Here is a 27897-nt window from a genome sequence, read left to right as displayed (position 1 = left end):
ACAGAACCATAGCCACATGGAACAAATTGCGAAAGTGGTACAGAGTAGTAATTTAAAAAATTGGACTTGATTTTATTTTGGAAAAAATTAGATGAATGGAATTTGGCAATCTTGTTGGGCTAAATAGCGTGTTCTCAAAGATGCTCTGCCAGGCTGACTCAGAGTTAGATTAAGTAGGTTTGACAAGGTTACTGTATGTTAAAGTTCCTTTTACACTACAAGTTTGTTTGCTATTCTCCATTTGCATTATTATTAAAGGCACATGGCTTACCGCAGTCAGACCTGTTTGTAGAGATACAACTGCTTAACAGGGTATTGAATGCACACTGATGGCGGAGCACTTCTAGGATAGCAGGAACCTGTTCTGGATGGCTGAATGGAATTTTGCTAAGAAGAACACCTTCCATTGGCCCCTTTTGGTTTCCAGGGACATACTGGGAAAGGATATAGCTTTGGACCTCATCACCTGGAAGAGACTAAATTTTTTTGGTGAAAGTCATTTGAATGACACAGACTTTGCAAAATAATATTAAAGTCCAGATACCATACATTTGTGTTATACACTCAATGTGATTTTTTTCACCTTAACAATGATCATCCTTTTCAAAAGGAAGAAAGAACTGGATTAAGAGATCATAATCTCTGTAGAGTTAACCAAGTGGGCCAAGCAGTCAGTAGCCCTTCCTTATTTAGGAAAAAGGAGCCACTAAATACAAAAAGCAGCTATTAAATATAACCATTAGTAGAATGATAAATTTAATACAAAAAAAAGTACAATAATACAGCTTAAATGAGCATACTGTTGCAGAGAAGCTTGTGTATGAAACTATAGTAGTTATTGGCAATAGCAGTATTGTGCCCAGCACTCCGGTCTCACTGATGCAACATCATAGGTTTGAATCCCATACCCGGTGGGTGAGCCCTAAGCCAATTTATAAAACATGATCTCCAAACTATATTTCTTGATTTGAAAATGAAAGCTCAAGAAAGACATTAAGCATTATATGAAGCACAAAGGTAGAACGAAAATGTCTTCTCCTACTGATTGCAACCCAAGAAGTCTTGAAACATGGCGCTTTGGAAATCTTTCCTCTGATATACTAAAAAAAGGGTTAATAAATTAAGCAGTGAAAACAATCAGAGCCAGGGATGACTTGTATAGAGTTTGTTTAGTAAGAAAGAAGACGACGACAATCTATTAGGAGATAATCTAGCTGCTAAGCATTCTCAGGACAAGAAAGTAAGGAGAGAACAATGAAAGAAATGAGGCTGATAGAAGCTACCCACCTCTGTGGATTTTCAATTTAAAGGATTCGCTAATATAATGAAAACATGATTTTTTTTCTTTTGATCTTTCTTAGAGATATACAGTTGCATGAAAAAAAATGTTATTCATTCATATGGTTCACGGTCTCATATAGCATCTAGAATAATTGCAGCCATGAGGGCTTTTAACTTCTTGGTAATAAAGCAGCCACCACACTTCAGGAATTTCAAACAAGTGATTGTATATTAATTTATTGATTGGTTTTATCTAAAAGGATTACTGTAAGCATGTTCAAGTTAACCAAAGTGCCTGGAAGTGCTCATATGCAAATGAATAGAATTCCAAAACAACTAAAACTATCCTTTTAAAATAAGACTGTCTGATCAATGTTCAAGAATCTCTTGGAATTACTACCGAAGGGATAAACAATGTACTTCTTATTAGTGGTGGGGGAATAATTATTAAGCTATACGTATAAAGGTTTAAAAAAAAAAAAAAAAACGTGTATTAAGCTTCAAGAGAATCCTAAGGGTAAATGAAATTTGTTTACTTAAATATAGTGTGTGTATGAAAGGTTTCAGACATGTAGGTGTGGTTTATGCAGTGTAAGTACATACATTCCATGTATGCAGAATGTAACAGCACAGGCCATTTGACCATGTCAACACCACCTATATCAAATTTGGATTTCTTCAACTAATTCCAACTTGGCATTGAGACCTGGTAATGTACTGTAAATATAGCATCCCCGTCATTATAGTAAACAATTCTTTTTTTGCTTGACAAAAATAACATCCAGCATTACAAGAATTCCATCCAGACCTAAACAGTACCTTTTTACATACCATCCCACTTTATGACACAGTAGTTTTTGAGCTAGATAATAAACTAAACCAGCCCACAAGAACATCAGACTGTGGCAGGTTGGTGCTGTTTCAGCTCTCCCAAGACTGCTTTGAATTGACAGACTGGGACATTTTCAGTCAGGCTGCTATGGATGGTGATTCCATCAATCTGGAGAAGCACACAGACTCTGTGACTGGCTACATCTCCAAATGCATAGAGGATGTTACCGTTACCAAGGATGTTGCCAACCAAAAGCCCTGGATTACGAGAGAAGTGTGCACGCTGCTCAAGATCAGAAATGCAGCCTTCAGATCTGGAGACAAGGCCGCCCTCAGAGTGGCCAGAGCCAACCTGTCTCGTGCTAGAAGGAGAGCTAAGTGGGCATACGCGCAGAGGATTAACAAACAATTCAGCAGCACCAGAGACAGGGCATTCAGACAATTACAAACTACAAGCCCAACTGACACAGCACTGATGGTGATGCCTCCTACTGGATGAGCTGAACAACTTCTTCGCATGGGTTGAGAGCAAAGCCTGCGAGAAAAGCAACACTTTCCTCCACTGACCAGGTACTCTGTCTCTCCATAACTGACATGAGGAGGACTCTATCCAAAGTCAATCCACGCAAGGCTGCAGGACCTGACAACATATCTGGCCGTGTGCTGAAAGAATGGGCCAATCAACTGGCTGTTGTCCTCGCAGACATCTTCAACACATCTCTGAGCCAGTCATCAGACCCAACATACTTCAAGTCTACCACCATCATACCAGTGCCTAAGACGTCATCAGTGAGATGCTTGAACGACTACCGACAAGTTGCACTCACACGCCAATCATCATAAAGTGCTTTAAAAGGTTGGTTACGTCACACATAAAGACTAATCTCCCTGCCTCCCTTGACCCTCTTCAGTTTGCATACTGCTCAAAACAGGTCAACTGAGGATGCCATATACTTTGCCATTCACCTGTCCCGGACAACTGGATAAAAAAAAGACGCATATGTCAGGATGTTATTCATAGACTTTAGTGCCACCTTCAACACAATCATCCCTCAAAAGCTTGTTGTAAAACTGAGCAGGCTGGGCCTGAACACCACCCTCTGCAATTGGATCCTGAACTTCTTGACAGAGAGGCCCCAGTTAATTTGGATGGGCTGCAACACCTCCAGCACCATCACACTGAGCATTGGAGCGCTGCAGGACTGCGTGCTTAATCCACTGCTCTTCACCCTGCTGACTCACCACTGCACAGCCATGCACAACACCAACCACATCATCAAGTTTGTGGATGATACCACGGTGCTGGGACTGATAAGCAGGGATGATGAAACAGCATACAGAGATGTGGAACAGCTGTCTGCATTTGTGAAGACATCAATCTCTCTCTCAATGTACACAAGACAAAAGAAATAATTGTGGACTTCAGAAAATCACATCCTGCCCACATCCCACTCAGCATCAACGGATTAGATGTGGAGACTGTTAGGAGTACCAAGTTTCTCGGTGTGCACATAACTGAGGAACTTACGTGGATGCATAACACATCATCATCACTAATGAAGAAAGCCCAGCAGAGACTACACTTCCTGAGGCAGCTCAAGCAAGCAAGTCTTCCCCCTTCCATCCTCACCATGTTCTACAGAGGAACCATTGAAAGTGTTCTGACCAGCTGCATCACTGTCTGGTATGGCAACTGCAACATATCCGACCGCAAGCGCCTTCAAAGGATAGTGAAGACAACAGAGAACATTATTGGTGTGCCTTTCCCTTCACTACAGGACATATTTTACAAATACAGTGTCCACAGGGCCTGCAGCATTGTGCAGGACCCCTTACATGGACTTTTCACACTTCTGCCATCCAAGAGAAGATACTGCAGCATCAGAGCCAGATCTGCGGATAATTTTTACCCCAAAGCTGTCAGACTCCTTAACACCATGCTGCCCCCTGGGATCTTTCACACTGCTTCAACCACCTCTAAAAAACACTTTCCTGCAAAGACCAGTGTGCATGTAGGACAGAACTGAAAATCTCATACTGACGTTTAATTTGGCACATTGCACTTTGACATGCTGTGAAACATTCTGACCTGTCATTGCTTACACATGTCTTAAACTATTATCATACACTGATAATTTCTGTATTATCTATATCTATTTATTATATTACATATTTATGAAATATATTTATGAATGTATCTAGATTGCATAATACCATACATTGTATCAATTTTCATGTTGCTTACTACACGTCAATATTGCTGCTACTTCTTTGTCTTGTCTTTGCACAATGTCTTGTCATGTTTGGGTTTTAATTTCAATTTTAAAATTAAAATTTTAAATTTAAATTCTATTTTTGATTTAAATTTTTATTTGCACTTCATGTTGTTACACTGTGGACCCTGAGCTTCGCAATTTCATATATCTGTATACTTGTATATGGTTGAGATGACAATAAAGTTCGCTTTGACTTTACTTTCTTTAGCAACATAGTGGCCCAGTACAATGCTGTTTGGAAGAGTACTATGGCTGACAGAGACAGGTAAAGATGCTAATGAGTTGTAAACATGTTGGGATTAACATTAATACAACTGACATACTTTGTGTTGGTCCAGTGGTAACACTGCTGCCTCGCAATAAGAGCGAGCTGCATTTGTGTTCTGGGTTCATGTTCAAGTTTCTTCCTACAGTCCAAGACATTCAGATTAGAAGAAATGCATTTGTGCAGCTGAATGGGCCCTAGTGAGCATGCAATGACCCTGCAATGGACTTTCTAGGTATTGCTCCTACCTTTTGCCTAATGACAGGTATTATACACCCCAACTGCCCAGCTGGGCTTTGTCCCATTTCAATCCGGCAGAAGATACCATAGGATTTGAAACAGTTCTGCCATATTCTACAAAAGTTTTTACCCCTTGACTGCCCGATTGTATGGGGGGTTACCTACCAGTTAACGCATGTGGTTGGTCTGCGAATGCAATGAATATAATTACTCCGATCTACAGGCTGTCAAATAAACGAACCACACGCCGTTGCGCAGTGTAAAGGGACTTCGTTTCTGATGCTGATGTCCGAGGTTCAATCCCTGCAAGGGGAGCATTTGAGTGTGTACGTGTGTGTAGCGTACACTCTGCATTATTTGACAGTAAACTATGCAATATATGTACATATACAGCCGTACATACTGTATATATACACACACACACACACACATAAAAACACATACCCACACAACTATGAAGTGAAATACTGTATATTCAATTTTCAATATATTTTGATTTGCAATTTAAATTACATTCAAATAAGTCACTTACTTGTAAAAAATAAGACTGCATGCTCATATCTTGTATTTCACACTTCCTCTGTTTAAGTACAGTTTTTATCAAAAGCTCAAAAAAAATATTCCTATGTAGCTCCATATTAATGGAAATTCCTACAAAAAATAAAACAAATGTATTGTTAGTTTTTAATTTAGTGGTCATATAATATGGCACAAACCAACAGTTCAGATTGCTCAATTTAGCACCTCCTTAATGCTCAAAATCTCATATATAAACGTCTATGCGTGGAAGTATTGTGTGTCTGTCCGACACAGAAGTGTGAGGCAACAGCATGAGGCTCAAAGAAACAGACTGATGCCAAAGTGAAACCGCCGAGAAAAGAAAAACTCGCTTAGCAGGCTAATAGCAAGGTGAGCATGTCGGCAAAACGAAACCTCCAAGGAGAGAGAGGGAGAAACTTGCTTAGTCAATGATAGACAACAGAAGCGAGCACATCGGCAAAACGAAACCACTGAGAAAAGAGAAACTCGCTTAGCTCCTACTGCACAACTGATGCAATTAATGGATTGAGTGCCAGAATTCATGGTTTCTAGGAGCCCGAGCTTTTTACACAGCTTAGTATTATATAAACATCTGAAAATAAAAAAAATCCTTTGGGATTTCAATAATCTATTAATTAATGGGCACACATACTCATTCTGAAGGAAGCAATATAGATACAAGCAGAGGGGAGAAAAAGGGAGTCCCATGCACTAGAAGAACTTCAGTTCTAAGTGTGGTGATACGCTAACTCATACTTATGTAACATTATAGAGTGTTTCTTTGTCATCTCCTTAGAAGAAGCATAGGAGAGGATTTGCTGTGTAGAAACCCATTATGTAGCTGATAAGGCCTTTTGTCATTCTATCCCCGTGCCCTGCCCAGGGTTTGTTTCCTGCCTTGCGCCCTATGTTGGCTGGGATTGGCTCCAGCAGAACCCAATGACCCTGTAGTTAGGATATAGCGGGTTGGATAATGGATGGATGGAGGTATACAAAGGACAACAGGGGGGGAAAAAAAAAAGAACCACCAGTATTTCTGGAGGTTGTCCTAAACAGATCTCCTGACTCCACTATTTCAAGGTCAGTGGCTCAAGGACTGAACACATCACCCATTAAAGATCACACATACAACTTTAAGGAGCACCATCCTCATTTGAAGTTACTGCAAGAACAAGAAATAAAGTTTGAAATAAAGGCTTTAGCTTCTATATTGAAAATTTTATGTAGCTTTCAAACAAGAACAGATTTGTGGTAAGAAATAAAAGTGACAGCAACAGCAGCATTTATTTCCATAACATATTTTCATACAAATGTAGTTGTACAAGTTATCAAAAAGTAATTAAATGCAAAAAAATAAAATTAGATAAGAAAAATAATGCACACTTTACACTACGTAAGAGATACAGTATGTAATCAAGAGAAAGAGAGAGTCCTCATAGTATTGTTATGATGTGAAAATTTCCATACAAGTTGATAAATATTTTGTATGTCTTTATTTGTAACTTAGGCAAAGCAAAGCAATATTAGTTTTACATTATTGATAATAACAGCAATGGTTTAAGAATTCCTTTCCCACTTTTAGGAATGAGTCTCTTGTAAATTTTACAACAGTGTTGGGGGAAGTGCCTCAAACAAATTTGGCTAATATTTCTCTGCTGAAGTCTCTCAGTCAACCCCCTCAGGAAAGCCAGGCTGCCTAACTGAAAGCTTTACCTTAACACATGGTTTGAAGGGCAGGAGTGAAGGTATTCTGTCCCCCCATTGGTCTGAAGTATGGCTGTTGGGAATTGGCTTGTATCAGAAGCCTTTAAAGTACCATGACGCCCTAATGGCTCTAGGGGTTTGGACAGAAAAACCTATAAATTTGCTTGCTTTACTCCCCCACCCCCCCCCGCCTTTCTCTGACCAAGTGATGAAAGATCAACTCACACCATGAGCTGAAAAGGACAACACAATGAAGAGCACAGCTTGGCAGCCATATTGAGAAGGGCATGCAGCCTGTTCTAAAGAAAGTTGACCACAAATGATGCCTTAAATAGAGACATTTTAAGTAACTAACAAGTTTGAGTGCTGCCTGAAACTACACATCACCATTTAACAGGTTGTATGGTTGCCAATATTCAAATGTACTGTGTATATTATTATTTATAAATATTATCAATAATACATTTTACGTGTAATAACTCCTGCTTGTCTTTTACTAAAACTAATTGCTTTACGTTATAAATGTAGAAGGGAAGGTGGGGAGAAGTTATATGGTACAATCCCTTATAAACAGTGGTAAGTTTGTGAGATTTGAGGAATTCTGACAAAGGCTACATATTAATAATACAATAGGGGAAATTAGAGTAAAATATTACTCTATCAAGACAAAACAAGTATATACACTATACAGAATTGTCTTTTTTTTCTTTTACGTCTCTTAATGAAGGGCTGATAAGCTCAGTTGACCAAGGTGCATAGAAAAAAAAAAAAATCTTTTAGGGCATCCAGGTAAAAACATTGTCCTCACTGCATATTGTGCCTCACATAAATGTTTGAATTTGTTTTAGGTTTCATCTTTGAGGATTCAACATTGCGAGTCTCGTGGCAGGTTGGGTATCTACTTTAATTCAAACACCACAGGTGGCTGCGCATGACTTTGTTCAGATGGTGATGCCATAGAATGCCACCACAGAAGAACCGTAAAAAAACACAGACAAAAAAAACATTAATAAAGATTGCAGATTCATTGAAAACTATGATAATTCTATGCATATATATTTTAAGGGTAAAACTAAAAATTGTAGTTATGAGAAGGCCAAGTTAAAAAAAAGAGGCTCTTGCAATTTTTAAAATTATATACTGTATTAGCCTGGTGTATCTCTATTGGCAATGTATTTCAGATCTTTGATGTATAACAACAGAAAGGTGTCTCACCACTCTTTTTAGGCTTGGTTCTTGGAATAATAAGCAGACCACTATTATAAGATCTAAGGTTACGGCTTAGAATGTAGGGGGATAGGCACTCCAAGACAGGAATGAGCAAGATTAAGGCTTTATACACTATTAGTAGTATTTTAAAGGCAATTCTGAAGAACATGGGTAACTAACGTAACAATGCTAAAACTGGCAAGATATGCTCAGATTTTCTTTTTTTGGCTAGGATTATTGCTGCTGCATTCTGGACTAACTGCAACTGATTGATGTCTTTCTAAGGTAGACCAGTTAAGAGTGCATTAGTTGGCTAGATTAAAGTAAAAACAAAAGCCTGAATTAATTTCTCAGCATCTTGCAATATTATAAAAAGAGGTCTAAGTTTCATGTCCATGTTTTGCAACCATATTGCAAGACAGGAAGCACCAGGACACTCAAGACTTGGACCTTCGTCCTTTTGCATAGATATCAGAAGCGCCACACACCCCTTTTCAGCAACCTCATGACCCCACATGCTCTCCCAACCCGACTTCATAGGAATAGTCACCAGAGACATGAATGTCACTGCCAAGGTAAGTAAACCTCTCAACAAGGTCGACACTCTCTCCGCAAACAGACACAGCTGATAGCTGTGCCAAGGAGGTCATTAAAGGCCTGGATATTGGTTTTTATCCAGGACACTTGCAAGCCCAGACACTCAGACTCCTCACTCAGTCTCTCGAGTGCCCCGATCAGAGCCTCTATTGACTCCGTGAAGATCACAGCATTGTCAAGATCCGTGAATCTTTCTTCACCAACAGATGCCCCACAGCCTCAGGACCCCATGACCTTGCCCAACACCCAGTCCATACAAGCAAGAACACACCCCTGACAAACCCCAGAATCAACTAGGAAAAACGTTTTCCAGTTTTACTTCTGCCTTGACTTTTAATTCTAAGGGATCAAGTTTTTTTTTTTTTCTAATACCTTCATTATTTCCATTGGGTCTAAGAGCTTGGAGCGTCAGGATCATCAGGCACTATAGATAAATAAAGCTGCAGGTCATCTACATAGCTGTGGTAGTTCACCTTGTGTTTTGAAATTATCTTGCCTAATGGAATTATACAGATTGAAAATAACAGTGGGCCCAGAATAGACGAGAAGTGTCCAGCTGCAGCCAGGACAGTTTTAGACCTCGGACAGATCTAAGCACTTCAGACACTATGAGGTCCATAAATTAAAACGTCCCCTTCTGGAGCCATTCCTCCATTTCACTAGTGAACCGACGCCTATATGACATGCCTCTCATGACGATTTCAGTTTCCTTTAGTTCCTGCACTCAAACGTGTATTCAGCATTTATTAAACTTAACTATCAAGGTCTTTCAGTTCTGCATCTGAAGCAGTGGTTTTGGTGTCATAATTAGAAAGAAATTGAACAAAAACAAAAAAAAAAAAAAAACTTAATTTGCATTTTATAGTATACGTTTTATATCGGAGTTTGCCATGTCTCATTCATGAGACTGCACTTTTTAATATGTTGGTTATATGCTGCACTCAATGGAGTAGTGGCTCTGTGACAATGGATCTACATGGGCTTTCAGAAGGTCAACCCCCATATAAAAATGGGAAATGCTAAGGAAGAAGTTGAAGAATAAACTATATGCTTCACTCAGTTACAAGCACGAAGAGGCATAAAGTAGTAGTTTGAGTCGTTTGTTAGCCGAGCGGTTGTATGTACCCATTGGGGATGGCTTGTGACCTCGCAGCAAGTATGAAGAGATGTCTGTTAAATTAGCATGACAGCTTATCCTGGTGAAGCTTTTTTTATTTATAATAAATATTTTTTTGCACACACATTTAGTTTATCACCATTATTTTAATAGTACATTTAGCACAAAAGTGTACCGCAAACACAGGGGTGGGCGGGGGGATGGCCGTGAAAAGTGGGTGGAGTCAAAAGAGATGCATCTAACGGGCGTCATCTTACAAGCCTCAGAATGTCCTGGGTCGCTGAATCTGTCAGAGGCCTAAAACGGTCCTGACTGCAGCTAGACTCTATTGGAATAGACCCTTTTGTTATTAAATATCATGGATCTTTGAACTACAATCACCACAATTAACAAAACTGGTTCCATCCTTATTTAACAGTTAGAAAATTCTCTAAGACACTGCCAGAGATGCCCACCCATTGACTAATGTGGTTTATTAGAATAATAGTATTCAGGCACTAAATAGCTTCACTTTTTTTCTGATAAGACACACACAGGAATGTGTTAACCTCATAGATAAAGTATCGTATATTGCTTCTTGCTTCCAGGAATAACTAAGAGTATGGAAGCTGTTGAGAAGAACAAGATATGTCTTATGACTCATTTGAAGCCACTGTAGCAGACTAGATCATATACTGTACCTACATCTGCTTAAAGACATTTACTGAAAAACCATGATCAATAATTGCATGGTGTCAGCAAATTTATAATCTGCTGTACCAGCACCTCATCATTAAGTACAAGGAATGAAATAATAAGCAACTGCATCTTATAAAATCACCCTTCTACATTGAAGTATCTGTAATAAATGGAATGTAGTTATAAGCTACTGTGTGTTAATATTTCCATGTTGAAATCCCTATAGAAAATTTAAATTGGCTAAAATTTGTTTTTATTATAACCTAAAACAATATGGAAGCCACGGAAGAGCAAAATATGGAGAAAAATAATAAAAAAATAAATAAATAAATAGCCTTTTCATGTTCATGCAATAGTATGAGAGAGCTTTAAAACCTTAAAGTACTGAGACATCAGTAGAAAGGGCACTCGGTCACAGATATTCCATAAAGCAGGCATTCTGAAACAATTATGTAAGCCATTACAGAGGTTTGACTATTGAATGCTCACTACACCCTGAAATTGTCCTGCAAATCTGCAAAGACATCTCATCATTTTCATTTACTATAAAACAATACAATAGAGACACAGTTAAAAGTATTACAGCAAAAGTGAATAGAAAAAGTTTTTTTTTTTTTTTTTTAAATCTGGATCAATATGTATAACTGCAAGTCAGAAAAAGTTGTTTCCTATGTAAAATTCACTGTTAACAGTGGATGAAACATTTAAGCATTTCTAAAACGAAAAAGTTACCAAATAAAAGATTTAGAGCAGCATAACGGCCCCTAACTGCTTTAAAGGCTATGGCTCTATATTTTGCTTTTGGTATTTTGGAAGAGGACTTTGAAAACGTTATTTATATATAAATGCAGTGTATATACCATTTTCTGATTTCATGCCCAGGGTTCCATGACAGCAGGGGGACTTAAAACTAAACCCAAATATGACACAACGGAATATCCACTGGCTATAATTATCTCTGAGGACGAGTAGAACTGCTAAGCTGATAAAGCCCCTCTCCCATACAACCCACACCCTGCTTGATGAAATGGAGTACCTGCATTCCCTGCTCAATGTAATGATGAAGTATTTGTGAGTCGAGATGGTCAAGGGACCGAGGTCACCAAGGTAGTTAAAAAGCTCCGAAGTGACGGGGCCTCTGGGGTGGACAAGGTTCACCCTGGGTTCCTCAAGGCTCTGGATGTTGTGGGGCTGTCCTAGTTGACAGTTCTCTGCAACATTGCATGGACATCGGGGGCAGTGCCTCTGGATTGGCAAAAAAGGGTGGTGGTCCCCTTTTTAAGAAGGGTGACCGGAGGATGGGCTTCAACTATAGAGGGATCGCACTCCTCAGCCTCCCTGGTAATGTCTATTCAGGGGTGCTGGAGAAGAGACTTCGGTCGATGGTCTAATCTCGGATTCAAGAGAAACAATGTGGATTCCGTCCCGGCCGTGGAACACTGGACCAGCTCTACACCTTGGCCAGGATCCTGGGGGGTTTGGGAGTTTGCCCAACCAGTCCACATGTGTTTTGTGTTTTGGAGAAGGCATTCGACCTTGTCCCTCAAAGCATCCTGTGGGGTGTGCTCCAAGAGTATGGAGTACAAGGTTCGTTGTTATGAGCCATTCAGTCTCTATACAGGAGAAGCAGGAGCTTGGTCTGCATTGCATGTAATAAGTCAAACTCATTTCCTATTGACATTGGACTCCACCAGGGCTGCCCTTTGCCATCGATTCTGTTCATAAAAGTTTTATGGACAGAATTTCTAGGCGTAGTCAAGGAGCGGAGGGGGTCTGGTTTGGTGACCTCAGAATCTCGTCTCTGCTATTTGTGGATGACGTGGTTCTGTTGGCTTCATCAGACAGTGACCTCCAGCTCTGGAAAGTTTTGCAGCCGAGTGTGAAGCGGCAGGGATGAGAGTTAGCACCTGTAAATCCAAGGCCATGGTTCTATGCCGGAAAAGGGTGGAATGCTCTCTCCGGGTTGGGAACACATTACTGCCTCAAGTGGAGGAGTTCAAGTATCTTGGGGTCTTGTTCACGAGTGAGGAAAGAATGGAGTGGGAGGTTGACAGACGGAGTGGGGCGGCATCCGCAGTAATGCGGGCTCTGCAACGGTCCGTCGTGGTGAAGAGAGAGCTGAGCCAAAAGGCGAGGCTGTCGATTTACCAGTCGATCTACTTTCCTACCCTCACCTATGGCCACGAGTTTTGGGTAGTGACTGAAAGAGCAAGATCACGGATACAAGCGGCCGAAATGAGTTTTCTCTGCAGGGTGGCTGGACTTTACCTTAGAGATAGGGTGAGTAGTTCAGTTATCCAGGAAAGACTCCGAGTAGAGTCACTGCTCCTCCACATTGAGAGGAGTCAGTTGAGGTGGTTTGGGCATCTGGTCGGGAAGCCCCCTGGATGCCTCACTTGGGGTTGTGGAGTTCCAGGCATATCCCACTGGGAGAAGGCCACAGGGCAGACCCAGGACATGCTGGAGGAATTATATCTCCCGGCTGGCCTGGGAATACCTCGGGGGTCCCCCAGAGGAGCTGGAGGAGGTAGCCGGGGAGAGGGAGGTCTGGGCTTCCCTGCTTAGGCTGCTGCCTCCGTGACCCAACCTCGGATAAGAGGTGGACAATGGATAGAGATGGTCAAGGGTGTAAATATAGGGAGCAATGTAAACACGTCTCACGCTGAAATCAGGAGTGAAAAATGCCAGTCCACACATTGCATGGGTAATGGTATGATCAACTGTTTGTGAAGAAGCTACATCACCCAGGGTCAGTGGGGGTCTTAATCCACCCTTCATCAAGTAACAGATACAAGTTGTTACCATTTCCCAATACTTACTCCATCAATGTGCACTGAACTTGATGAATGAAAGTGTAAGTTTAAAGGTGGAATTTTACTGTAGACTTGAGAGTTCCATTCAGTAAAAATACGAATTCTTTATCTTACATAAAAACAATTTCCTTAAAGATTTGCACATAAAACCTTTGTCACTCCATTTAATATGTTCAGGTTACTTTCTATACTTTATAACATTTTCTAACTTAATTTGTAACATAATACTCACTTTCTTTTAGCTTCAGGTCTATTAATTTATTTTTGAACATTATACCAACAGAGATAAACAGATGTATATGCCATTACAGGTTTTTGCATTTTGACTTCATTTAGAAAAAGCAAATTAAAACTATCAGTACTCTTTTGGTTTTAGTAACAGTCATATTTTCTCAAACCATACCAGTAATGTTTTTCTCAAAGTAAATACACCAAGTAAATTAAAACTAAAAATATAAAATATAACTCACTATAAAATTTAAAATTAATCCACAATCCATCCATTTTCTGATGAGGTTATCTACTTCAGAGCTGCCGGTAGTCATTACCTATCCTGGCACCACTGGGAATTTAAAACTAATTACGCAAATACAAAGCAAAACCTCATGGCTAAAAACAGAAACACATTACACCGTAAGATTTTCTAGCCTAGAGTACTTAATTTAATTTGGCGTCACAGAAGCTGAAAGATATATTGCACCTGTGGGCTGGTGGGGGTTGGGGGTTGGTTGGAAAATCGGTGTGGGGTTTACATCAGGAAACAACCCCAGCCAGTCTGTCCATCACAGGCCCACTATAACACCAACATTCAAACCAGTCTGGAATTACCAATTAAACTGGAATGTACATCTTAGGGAAGGTGGAAGTAAACCCCGCACAGAAATGAGGAGGATGTATAAGCTCCACACAGGAAATAGCTGGGCACAAAATTTGAACCCATGAGGTTTGATTGATGTTTTGTGCTACTATGTCATACAAAGGAAAAATTTCAGCAAGAGTGAAAGGGAAGATCTACAGGAAGAAGACATTTAATTTAAAAAATCCATCTGTCTTCCAAATCCTATGAAACCATTTTCTATATTAAAATCCATCCATCCCACCATTTACTAAACTCTATTAACTTTGTTGCAGATAGCCAGAACATATTTTGAGAGCTTCAGGCACAAGGTGAGATCCCAGACTTCACACATCACTATACTCAAAGCATACCACCCACCACAGTGGACCTTTGTCAAGTTGCCCAATAACTTAATAAGCCATGTTGATTGAAAACTGGAATATCTGAAGAAAAACCATTTGACATCCATCCATCTATTATCCAACCTGCTATATCCTAACTACAGGGTCACGGGGGTCTTCTGGAGCCAATCCCAGCCAACACAGAGCGCAAGGCAGGAAACAAACCCCAGGCAGGGCGCCAGCCCACCACAGGCCCTTTGACATATGGGGAGAAAATATAAAGTCCAGTGCAGACAGGGGATGGTTGAAACAGAGCCTCCTGTGACTGTGAGGTAGCAGTGCTAACCATTGTGTCACTACCATCACAATAAAATTAACCTAATAAAATAAAGACTATACAAAGAAGAAATAGCATTATTAAAATGAGTTTAACATTTCGGTATTAAGATAATTCAGAAATTGTCATAGTTTCTTCAGATGAGCAAATAAAAAGTTCACTTGGAAAATGCATCTCAGTGTCAATGATTTGCAGAATACTCCATGACTGAACCATAATCTTCCCTTTTGCTCTAAAGGTTAATTTGAAAAATGTTCCACTGACTATATAACCTTTATTCTAATATTAATGTTTTGTGATTATTTCTAGGTAATAAATGTTGATTTATATGATATTCCAATTTTGCCCCCAAAAAATGGAAAGCAATCAAAAACAGTATAAGATTTTCATCTCCTGTGTAAAACTTGAATATACTGAATAAGAAACCTATTGTAAAGGCATTGAGTACTAGAACACAGATTTGTAACTTGCAAAGAACCACCAAAACAAAAAAGGACCTGTTAAACTTTGTAGTCTTTCAATTAAAATGGAGAGGACAGGAAGAGGATGGGCAAACTTCAGAAAGAAGCAGGCTGGCAGCTCCATGCTTACTGCATCATCCAAAGGTGGGAACAAAGACACTCTAAGAGAAGAGCAATAAAGATGCCCTCAGATTAGCAAGGATGTTTTCTAAAATAAATTATCAGTTTGAAAAAGGTAACACTTTAAAATAAGCTGTAGCACACTATTCAAACACTACTAATAGTTTAAAATCCTACATTTGAATACCTGGAGAAGGGAAACACAAAGTCAAATTGATCACAATAAATGAACAGTTCATAGAGGTTTCTTGACCTGTTACATATTTAAAATGGACTTCATTTAGTCTTTATGTAAAGAAGAACTTACAATAAGTACTTGTATATTAAACAAATGCAATTGGACGTAGGAATTGTGGGATACCAAAAACAACCTGGAGAGGAATGGCGGAGAACAAGATGAAAGCCTTGAACTATATTTGGTGTTCACTGGAAACGATGGCTAAGGACAGACAGCTGTGGATGAACTTTGTTGCTGCCCTACACGCCAGAGGGCATAAGGGCAGTAAGTATGTATTTATTATCGCTCGCATTTCAAGTTTTTACTTTATTTGTTGTCACATCCTGCAGTACATTTATTTAATTTTACCCGAAATATTTCTTCATACTAGTGTAGATGTTTACACAATGGAATCATTGTCAAAAATCAAACAGATGATTCTATTCATGTTAACATTTTATGGGGTAAAAATGGTTTGCAACAATGAAAAAGTGTTAATCAGACCCACTACAACCATGTCAAACTGAATGACTGATTTTGTACCATAATTGGCAAAACTGTAGACACCCCACTTGGTCCATCTACTACAGACTTACACAACTGGTGTTGAATTTATTTAAAATTGTTATATTACAAAAGTAAATGGTAATGAATAAAAATGTTACAATCTTGTTTAAACCAGACAAACTGGGGTTGACCACAGAACTTTAAAGTGCTTTGGCTTTTAAAAGGAGACTGTTAGATATGCATTCCATGAACCTTAGGTCTACCAGTCACAAAGAGGAAGCATCCGTTACACATGGTTGTGTTTTATGCAGCAACTCCAACAATCAGGCAGACATTTAATGAATAGACAAATGTATTTCTCCCTGGGGGGAAAATTGAGCTTTTTACACAAGCTCAATCAATAAATAAATAAAGGTCTGAACACATGCCAGAATGACTAAAATGAAAGAAAAAAAAAAAAAAAACACCATTTGACTTGGTGGTCCCCGTGAGGCATTACGCGGGCATACTGATGTTGATATAAAGGAGTTCCAGTAGTATTTCTTGAAACACTTGCTGAACAATTCTTTGATGGAAATTTCTCAGTGGTAGAGTGTTAGAGAGAGGATGTGCAGCATTGTTTAGAATGAAAACGAGTTTTGTTTTAATTCTCTCCTTCGCACACAACCTGCTCTTTTAATCAGCTTTTTGATTTGAACTTTTGACTTGAACTGATGTTACCAGCCCATCACAACACAGTATAGAAAAGAAGAAAAAAAAATAAATAAATAAATAAAAAGTCCCACTGATCATCACAGAGTTATAGAACATGTGAAGGATGTCATTACCCTCATTAAAGGAATGAATGTTTTGCTCTTTCTTATATAGTTCTTCTGGGTTATGAGACTATCCAACCTGTTATTGATGTGGACCCCCATCAAGTACTTGTAGGAGTGCACCACCACTACATTCACTCCTTGAATAGTGACTGGACATAGAGGATCTTTGCTGCGGTGAAAGTCAATTACCAATTCCTTGACTTTGTTGAGGTTAAGATGCAGACAATTTTCTTTGCACCAAGAAACAGACTTTTCCACCCGACTCCTGTCTCATCTCCCTATCAATACACCCCATAAGTGGCATGACCTGGTGTTATTTCTAAACTGAGGTGTACAGAGTGAAGAGAAATGGAGACAGGACTTTTTCTTTGTGGTGCTCCAGTGTTTCTCACATTCATCTCAGAAACATAGTCCTTGAGTCTTACAAACTGTGGTCTGCCCAACAGATTGTCCATTATCAAGGACACCATGAGCTCATGCACCTGTGTATCTCTTCGCTTACTCCGAGAAATAAAAAAACTTTATTAACTGTAATGATTATAAGTAGTTACCTTACAAATACAAACACTATATTTTGTATTAATCATGTTGCAGGGAGCTATACGATTTTTACTTCTATATGACTTGTTCTTCATTTAGGTAGAAAAGAATTAAGCTTGTGCACAGAATTATTAGATAATTTGCATTCTTTTATGAGAAAATGCCAACTGTAAGAAACTGCTTTAAACTGGTCTTGTTGTGCTGATAACAGCGTATTTCTTAGGTATGTGAGCGCCCTAATAGCACTTTATTTGGATAAGAAATTCTGTGCACTTTTGCATGTAACAAATAAGGATGTAACCTTAATTTAAAAGCAATCTATGTATGACCTCAAAATGAACTGTCATGTTTTTTCTGTATGGCTAATGAATAAGCTAGGTAATAAAAGATAGGAATGTTCTCTTATATTAACAGACTTTCTGTTCTGACGAGCCAGTGGCAATGAGCGGGTGGGGTGGTGGTGGGGCTTCAGTCTCTTCGGAGGCGGGGGGCTGCAGTCTCTTTAACTCATTAAAAATAAAGAAATTGCTTTTTAAATTTTCTATATTGGTGTCCGTTTCCTTGTCGTTCTTGACTTTGAGTGACCACACCCCTTAATAGGATGCTATTGAAGGTACTGGAGAAATTGGGGGAGAAAAAAAAAAAAAAGAACACCTTTCTCACAGAACTGCCAGCTTTGTCTAGCTGAAAATAAGCCTCGTTTTGCAGATAGATAATTGTATCCTCCACTCCAATCTTTGTCAAACTGCAGTGTAGATCCATTTTTACAATTTGAATCAAAATGGAGCCAAAGTCCAACTCATTAACAATGAATGCAAGGAATTTTCCACTGAAGGAAACTTCTACACTGCAAAGTGCACACAGAGCCTTCTACGTAGAGATTTAGCACCTTGAGATAATTTGATTTCCTACTACACTTTTCAGGCATGTGGTCAAAGTCATCCTACACTCTTAAACACTTGTAATGGTTACTTCAAATAAATACAGATGATTTAGCTGTGCGTAACTTCTCAGACGAAGATGCCTTTGAACACACAAGCATCTGACCTACCAACTGAAGGTATCCAAGTACAAAGCGGAAAACATAGAAAGGATTTGGACCAAAGCAGCATCACCTAGTGGCAGGGGTACTGAACTGCAAAGTAGAAAACTGTGTAGTTAACAGACACCATTGACATGCTGTGTGAGAATATGGAAGGCACTTAACCTAATTCATCAGCTCCAGAAATGAATAACTGCTTTATATCATTGCAACTTGTTAATGGTTTTGTACAAAACTAAACTTATAAAAAAAAAAAATCATAATATGTATTTATTTTTTTATTTAAATAAATAAATAGTTATATACTCACATGCAAAACACTCTGACCCATGGTCCCATAAGAAGCATCTCTAACAAAGTAGAACACCCCACTTAGTTCCCAATAATGTCATGCGATTTTTCCCTTTTTAATATACTTTAAACCTGCCAGGTAGTTGGGCTTTTGTTCTTTTCTGGGAATAACACTGCAAATGAACCCATACCTCCAACTCTTTGTTTGTATACACCTTTGTCTCCACTTGTACTAAGAAGGACCAAAGTCCAATTATTTGGGCAAGGTAGCCTGCACCTCCAGTCACATTACATGTGATTAAGAACAAAATCAAGGATCAAGGCCCAGTGATTCACTAGTTTTCACATGAGAGACAAACAACTCTTAGCATTTTTTTTATATTAGGTTGTAGCCACTAGGGGGTGCCCAGAGCCAAAACACCAGACAACTCATTTGCACACCAGGGGCCTCATGCATAACGCCGTGCATAGAACTCACACTATAACATGAGGCAAGCACAAAAGCCGAAATGTGCTTACGCACAGAAAAATCCAGATGCATAAATCTGTGCGTTCCCCAACTTCCGCGTTCTTCCACTACATAAATTCCAGTTAGCGTGAAAAGTAACGCTCTTGTATATGCGTCTGCTGTCCCACACCAACTCCTCCCAGAATTATGCCTCTTTGAAAAGCAAGAGGGAAAATGGAAGAATTTTAGCGAATACCAAGTGGAGGCAAGGAAAAACGTACCGTGTTGATTTAAGCAGTGGTATAAACAACAAAAGGAAGATGATTGACTGACATAGCGTGTCAGAGAAACTCAAAAGCTCAAGTTCAAAGTCGCACAGTGCCCGAAATAAAAAAAAAAAAGTAGTTGTCAGATATCAAAGTCACCGTGAAAAGGTGAGTCGTAGCCCACCATCTGAGTGTCATATGAAAGCTTATTAGGGTACAGAGGGGAAAAAAAAAAAAAAAGCAAAGCACACAGTGGGGGAAAAAGCATGAAATGTCAACTTCAATCTCGAAATTTCCACTTTAATCACATAGTTTATTTTGTCATTAAAGTAGAACATCATAAACTTCATCTTAAAATCATTTAAATCAACCAGTTTCTCAAACCACATTGTAATTAAAGTAGCACGTTAAATGCTTTGTTTTGTTTGTGTTCTTCTATGTGCTCGGTGTGTGTGAATCACTACATGCTTCTTAAACCGGCTTTCTCTTCCTCCGACAGGACACAGAATCCATTACATTCGTGATATTACAGCTCTCTGAATAACTAAAATACTGAGATGTACACGTGATATCATTTTCATGATGATAGGAGTTAAAGCATGTTATTAAACATGGGAACACGGTGGAGCAGTGATTGTGCGTGACCTTCGATGAAATAATTTATTGCAGCAGTACTCAGGGCCGGCTCTAGGCTCGTGGCAGCCCTGGGCAGAGAACAAATCGGTGGCCCCTTCGTTCACCAATGTCAATATGGTATCTTAGGCATGGTGGATGGCCAAATCCATTGCGGACACTGCATAGCCGCCTCGTGCTCATGACAAGTGTTTAACTTTTGCCGAAATTTGCCTCTGCGTTTCTAGCTGTGACGTTATTTTCTCTTTCTGTTTTATATGCAATATATATTGGCGTGGCGGCCTCTGGGATTTGGCGGCCCTGTGCAGGTGCACAGTTTGCACATACCTAAGGCCGCCCTGCAGTATGGTCTCTTTCAAATGTACTAACCGCCAATTCTTGTCCTTCCTTTTCTTTCTCCAAGTAACCGATCGCCACACAATCAGCTCTGTAATAGACGTTAAGCCATCTGTAAGCTTATAACGCCGATTCTTCAAAACTTTTAAGGAACATTGAAATATCTTCGTAGTACATGTTTAATTATTCTATCCTTCACACCAGTCCCAGTAAGGCATACAGTGCAAAGCAGGAACAATCCGTGAGTGAAGCGCCAGATCCTTGCTAGCGTAGCAACACCGTGTCCTTTAATTATTAACAATATAGATTATTTAAATGAAAAAGTTTTCTCTTTATAATAAACATATTTTGCTGCATTTCATCTTAAAAATGATATCGTCATCATATGTAAATACACGCTTTATAAAGTGGCTCAGGTTGTGCAAGATAACTGTAGTGCAAGTTTACAGTGAGGTGATTGTACTTATAAGTACAAACAGTTCTACAAGGAGCAGTTGATGGACTGATTGAGTGCGTTTAGAACTATTGGGATGAAACTCTTTCTGAACCGTGAGGTCCATACAGGAAAGGTTTGAAGCTTTTGCCATGAGAGAAGCAGTTCAAATAGGAAGCATGGCTGAGGCAGCGTGTGCTTGATGCTGTATACCGATAATTCTCTTTCTGATCAGCTGCTCCGAGTGGTGCAGTGAGAGTAATATGGAAAAAGATGATCTGCTGTGGCAACCCCTAACGGGAGCAGCTGAAAGAAGAAGGTGCAGTGAGAGTAACAACATTAAAGCAGTTATGATATTTGGAATAGTTTGACCATTCCGTGGACCATTATATTGTTATAGGTTAATTACAATCAGATGCATTAAACTAATAAACAATATGTGGCTAGTTTCAGTTTATTTATAAAGCTGTGTCAGGGGCGTGGATCAGAAAAAGAAAGATAAACCACACATGAACAGTAGCACTGCTTTGACGCTGGGTGCCGCCAGTCTGCAAAACTGAGCAGAGAACTTGCGTACAACAGGATATAAGGTACCGTGGAAATGTGCGTGGCATAAAGCCACGTTTAGGTTTTATACATCACGATTTGAACGTGGAAACGTTCTTATGCAACATTTCTGTGCATACGCACCATTTATACCTGAGGCCCCCGGTTAAAATAAAATAAAAATGCTATTTGGTAGCAGTACCTTATCACAAAAAACAATCAGTCCAGCACTATGTCAACAAATAAAGCACCTCCAGCTCTCCGAGTCTCCTTTGTGAGCATCGTCCAGTTTGCTCCCGAATCCCCACGAGGTGGGGTGTCTCCTTTTATGTCAGGCCCATTAGCCCTTCTGATTTTATGGCACCGCATGCAGGAAGCATTTCCAGATCATGTAGACACTCCCTGAAATAGGGTGGTCCAAGCCACGCGATACCAAACTGGGTCACCCTTCCATGCAGGTGTCCAGCTGGAGGAGTACTGCCACCTGTCATTCGTGTGGGATGAACTGTTCAAAATATCTCTTCGTCCCTTATCCAGGAAGAATTGAGATATTCTAAACCTGAAAATTCTCTTTTGAATGATAGTTGTGCATCAAGGAGTAACATCCTCTCACCCTATAGTAGGTATATTGGAACAAAACAATGAAAAAAAAAAAAAAAAGGCAGGGGGAGGGGTTAAAAAATCCCACCTTGCTTGGATCTCCATTCTGTCGCTTTGAGACATTTATTCTGCTAACACTGAATAGATGCATGCAACTTGCTATTACTTCCAAAAAAACTTGCCTGAAGAATTTCTATACAATATATAGAATTCTGCACAACCATCAACTAAAAAACAAACAGAAATTTCACATGACAAAAAAGCCAAAGCATGTTGTAAACGTCTACAGCGCTGATACACTGTATATCAATGACACAATTTACTCACCACACAAGCATACCTTTCATCATTGTGCTCCATTGAATCCACAAGCAAAGGTGAAATAGGTAGCCTGTACGTCAAGCTCGTTCCTTCAACAGTCACCAGGAGAATTTCTCCAAAGCGGCCTTGATTTAAAATAAATCATCTTTCAGCAGTGACATACAGCACCAGAATGGATCTCAGATCTTCAATTTAAATAATCAAGGTTAAGCAATAGACATAAATAGCAGCAAGGGTGTTTGCCTTATTAAAAGGTCTGCTATGCTATCTCTTTTCCTTAAATTAAATTGAGTAAAAAATGGTACTATGCTAAATCACAGATCTCAAACTTATTCATTAAAAACATCCATTTTCTGAACTGGTTTATTCTATTCCAGGGCCATTGGCCAATCTCAGAACTACAGGGCAATCCTGAAAACAGTCTTGGCTTGGGTGCCAGTCCTTTACATGGCACAGTCAAACATATTTTAAAAAATTAAAAAAAATGATTATACCGTGCATGACTGGATCCTCCAGTTGGTCATATGGAGACACAAAATATTCAACAGTCATTGGTTTACCTACAGAGAACCAGGACATTTTTACAAGCCTTGTTGAATTTTATATTGTGCAACAGTTTTTCTATGTAATGCTATTCACCAAAATACACTCTCCTGAAATAATGTCTGATATTTATAAATAATTAATGAATTTAAATATCTAGTACCTGATATCAGTAATAATCTATACACTAATACATAAAAATAATCTATCCCAAATCAGATGTTAAACTTATTGTGGACATAGATCTCATGCTGCCTTTTCACTGTAGTGAGATCCAGTCCATTGTCACACCACAATAGAGCTGAAAGTGATAAGTTATCATTAAAAACCTCCTTCAGGTTACCATACAGCTAAAATTATTGGAACGGACAACAAACACTTGATAAGTGTATGCCAGATGGCAATTATGAAGATGCAGATTTTCCTGGAGGACAGACACACACACAAACTGCTGAAGAGATTTTTCTTCTTAGTGCTCTACAGCATGAACAAAAAAAAAACAAAAAACACAACACTCAATCCCAGGAGGTGAGAAAGTTTTTGGTCAGATCAAGGAGCTATACATTTTTTAAATGAAAATTTGAGTTTGTGTACATTTTTTTTAACCCTATTTGTCTCCATGTTCATTTTGTTTGTGTCTGCTTGAATGGAATATAAAAGGAGAAATTTCACATTTTCTTCAAATAAATGTTTAAATGAAGACATTAAACGGTAACACTTTACATTAAGTGTCCATAATTACACTGTAACTACTATGCAATTACCTGTATAAGTACAGTGTAACTGAATTACTCCGTACTTACTGTATAATACAAAGTAACACTATAGTTAAATTTCTCTGTTGTCATTGTTATTCCACAGTGTATATAATTACAATGTACTTTGTAACAATTTATCACTGATCCAAAAACAAGTGTACTTACATACTTATGATGCATCTGTACTTTCAAAATGTAATAAAAACAACATCAGGGTATGTAACTACAACCATGCAACAGATTTTCCATGATCGGGGAAATTTTAATGGAGAATTGCAGTGATAACTGCATAGGTTTTCAATGATATTTAAAGATCTGTTTTAATGGTTAAAACACATTTGCAAAATGGTTAACGCTTTTGCCTCACAGATCCATTATCCGGAGATGGAATTCTGTCTGGAGATGTGTGTAAAATTTGTACGTTCTACCCATGTCTCCCTATGTCTTCTTCATGGGTTTTACTGCCACATCCCAGGGACATGTAGGTTGGGTTACATGGCCACATGTGTGAGAAAAATGTTTTTATGGACCATATTGAAAACATTTTCGATAAAACAAAAATAGATAAATAATAAACTTGATGTACTGAATCACCAGAGAACAAAGCAGAATATAAGTTGCGTTTCTTGCTGACCAATAAACTCATTTAAGTTAACTCAATTGGAAATGCCAGGCATGGCTTATATTTTGTTTGATCCTCAGCAATATAAAATTGTGCCTGTTTCACATTCTTAGATATTGTGCACTACATACACTAAAATATTCACAACAAAACAATTGAAAACCAGGAATTAGAATTTTTACAACTCCAGTCCCATGTTCAAATCAGCCAGTACCCTATCCTTGGGAGCTGTACCCTTGGTAATCTGGTCCTTCTAAACTACCCCAATAATGTGCAATTTAGCTTAAATGGCAGGTCTCAAAATTTTCCCATGTGAGGACCCCTATGGTGGAATCAGGACACATTTATATTGTAAAGGATTTCCCACGGAGGTAGAGGTAAAATTCTTGCTGCAGAATCTGTAAAATATTTTTTTAGAGTGTTAGTAGTATCTAAATGTTACTGTGAAACAAATGCCTGAAAAAGCCTCAAGGTTACATTGAACATTTGATACAAAATCTAAAGGTTTCGAATGAATGTGTAGGTGTATAAGGCCACGATGCTTAAAATATTTTACATATCTTCATGGTACAATAAAAGTCACCAACTCTGTAACTGATATGTATGGAATGGAAAATTGCCAAGGTCACAGAGCCATTGACTCAACAAGACCCAATATTTCAAAGTCTGAACAAAAGGCTCAGCAATTCCAATGGCTTAGCATAGTGCAAGACTGCCCTTACTGTATATTGGATGTATTCTTAAATTCTAAGTTGCTGTGTAGCACTCAAGGTCATGAAATCACAAAAAATCCTCATATTGTTTAGCTGCTGCAAAACAAAACTCATTTTAGTCTCCCAATTTGCAAACCTGTTTCCTACCAATCCATCTCAATTTCTTTTTTTGCATGCATAATCCCTCAGATTTGCTAAGTGTACGCAGCAGCAGCTACCACCAGATGTTTATGCTGCTGAAGTTTGTGCACCGTCTTTCTTTAGACACCAGCCATAGCTCTCAATAACTCAAGATGGGTTAAAAGATCCAAGATTCCTGCAAGAACACCACTACAGTCTTGCCATGGCTTGTGCTGGTCACTTAGATATCAAATCAGAAGATAACAAAAAGAATCTAACATATAGATGGCATTTAGCTTCGACTGTTATTCCTTAAAAGAGTTTAAAATCATTAATTGCAAATGGCAGTAATCCAAACTATTCAGAAATCACTGTTGTAACAGTTTCTTGTTAGCTCTCAAAGTAATTTGGGTCATATAAAACACAAAATTATACTTTTTAAATTAAGTACACATCCAAAAGATAAATTGTTTCAGAACAGTTTTCAAATACAGTATATTATGGAAGCCTTTTTTTGTCTGCAGTACCCAGTACTATTTGTTTAAGGATCTGCAGCAACATGAAGCTTAAAAGATGCCACCAGAAAATGTAGTAGAAGTTAAAATTACCTTCTTGTCTTGGTGTCAAGTTTCCAACACTCCCATTTAGGACTGTATCAAGTCTGGAGTCACAGTGAACCGTCTGCCTTAGTCAACCAAATGAAATTAAAATTATGGACTAGACAACCACAAGAGGAACCTGCAAAGTCAGTCTTCTGTGTTTTTGGACAACTGGAATTTTGACAGAAAAAGTAAAAACTGGAGAAATATAAATAAAGGTTATTGGAGAACACTAACAAAATACTACCATAGTAATGAGAGGAAGTAAAAATTAAATCATCCTTTGAAGAAGGTTAGCATAATAGTTTTCATGAAAGCATGAATTTGAAGAGTTTCAAAAATATTTCTTTTATTTAGATCAGTTTGTTAAGGTGGCCCATTATTAAAATGGGCACACGGTTACTGTATAATCAATATTTTTACAAATTGTGTATCATGTCATGTAACTAAATAAATAATAAAATTATCCATTTATTTTATAACCAAATTATGGGGCAATCCAGCAACATGACCAAACAGCTCTCACCGAAATCTTCCAGGGTTATACATTATGTATGAGCTGTGGTGCCCAAGTTTCTTCTTCCTTCCACACCCCAAAGCCATACAAGATAATCTCATATCACATCTAAAAAGGCTCAGAGTGAGCAAGTGGTGTCTGTTATACATGGCACTAAGTCATCAGTGAACCATTTGGGCAAGGCTCATGCTCAGTGCCTAATGCTGTCCAGGAAAAGGTTCCAACTCCCAACCATTGAAAAAGAAAATGAAGCATCAGAAAATTAATGAGTAAGTAAGTGAATCTGGTTCAGGTATATCATAGGACTACAACAAGAACCATCACACAATTTATACAAAAGAAGAGGTTACAGAAAGTTTATGTGCGAAATACCACATTTACGGGATGGGGACTCTCAACAACCTTCACATAGAAAACTCTAACCACAATGACTTTTCACATCATATTTTTGAATACATACAGTATGCCGGCCACTGCAACATCTGTTTCACTCTCAAAAATGTTAACCTGTGCAATGAGTTAAAAATTAAACTATAACAATTACACAGACAAAAAAAAAAATATATGTTATATGATTAAGCAATTCTTACCACCTAGTCTAAATTTTCTTGAGCCCAACATACCAATCAAGGCCTGGGAATAAAAGGAAAACATTGTACTGAATTATGAAGTAAAAATGCATCTTGTATATACACTCACCTAAAGGATTATTAGGAACACCATACTAATACGGTGTTTGACCCCCTTTCGCCTTCAGAACTGCCTTAATTCTACGTGGCATTGATTCAACAAGGTGCTGAAAGCATTCTTTAGAAATGTTGGCCCACATTGATAGGATAGCATCTTGCAGTTGATGGAGATTTGTGGGATGCACATCCAGGGCACGAAGCTCCCGTTCCACCACATCCCAAAGATGCTCTATTGGGTTGAGATCTGGTGACTGTGGGGGCCATTTTAGTACAGTGAACTCATTGTCATGTTCAAGAAACCAAATTGAAATGATTCGAGCTTTGTGACATGGTGCATTATCCTGCTGGAAGTAGCCATCAGAGGATGGGTACATGGTGGTCATGAAGGGATGGACATGGTCAGAAACAATGCTCAGGTAGCCCATGGCATTTAAACGATGCGCAATTGGCACGAAGGGGCCTAAACTGTGCCAAGAAAACATCCCCCACACCATTACACCACCACCACCAGCCTGCACAGTGGTAACAAGGCATGATGGATCCATGTTCTCATTCTGTTTACGCCAAATTCTGACTCTACCATTTGAATGTCTCAACAGAAATCGAGACTCATCAGACCAGGCAACATTTTTCCAGTCTTCAACTGTCCAATTTTGGTGAGCTCGTGCAAATTGTAGCCTCTTTTTCCTA

General features: G+C 38.8%; 1 protein-coding gene across 2 annotated transcripts in view; it reads right to left on the bottom strand.

Annotated features, from left to right (window-relative positions):
- The window catches only part of zgc:111976 (uncharacterized protein LOC553663 homolog), a 91369-nt gene that overhangs the window by 17586 nt on the left and 45886 nt on the right, over positions 1 to 27897 (bottom strand). For both annotated transcript variants that reach the window (XM_039753403.1, XM_039753404.1), the window contains 6 exons: positions 26011 to 26087; positions 23141 to 23206; positions 22666 to 22771; positions 15565 to 15689; positions 5426 to 5544; positions 272 to 476 (listed from right to left, as the gene is read on the bottom strand). In XM_039753403.1, the coding sequence (XP_039609337.1) occupies positions 272 to 476; positions 5426 to 5544; positions 15565 to 15689; positions 22666 to 22771; positions 23141 to 23206; positions 26011 to 26087 (698 nt within the window). The remainder of the gene's footprint in view (positions 1 to 271; positions 477 to 5425; positions 5545 to 15564; positions 15690 to 22665; positions 22772 to 23140; positions 23207 to 26010; positions 26088 to 27897) is intronic.

This window comes from Polypterus senegalus, chromosome 5 (assembly GCF_016835505.1).
Source record: "Polypterus senegalus isolate Bchr_013 chromosome 5, ASM1683550v1, whole genome shotgun sequence".
NCBI classification, from domain to species: domain Eukaryota; kingdom Metazoa; phylum Chordata; class Cladistia; order Polypteriformes; family Polypteridae; genus Polypterus; species Polypterus senegalus.
This window is presented reverse-complemented; position numbering and strand designations above follow the sequence as displayed.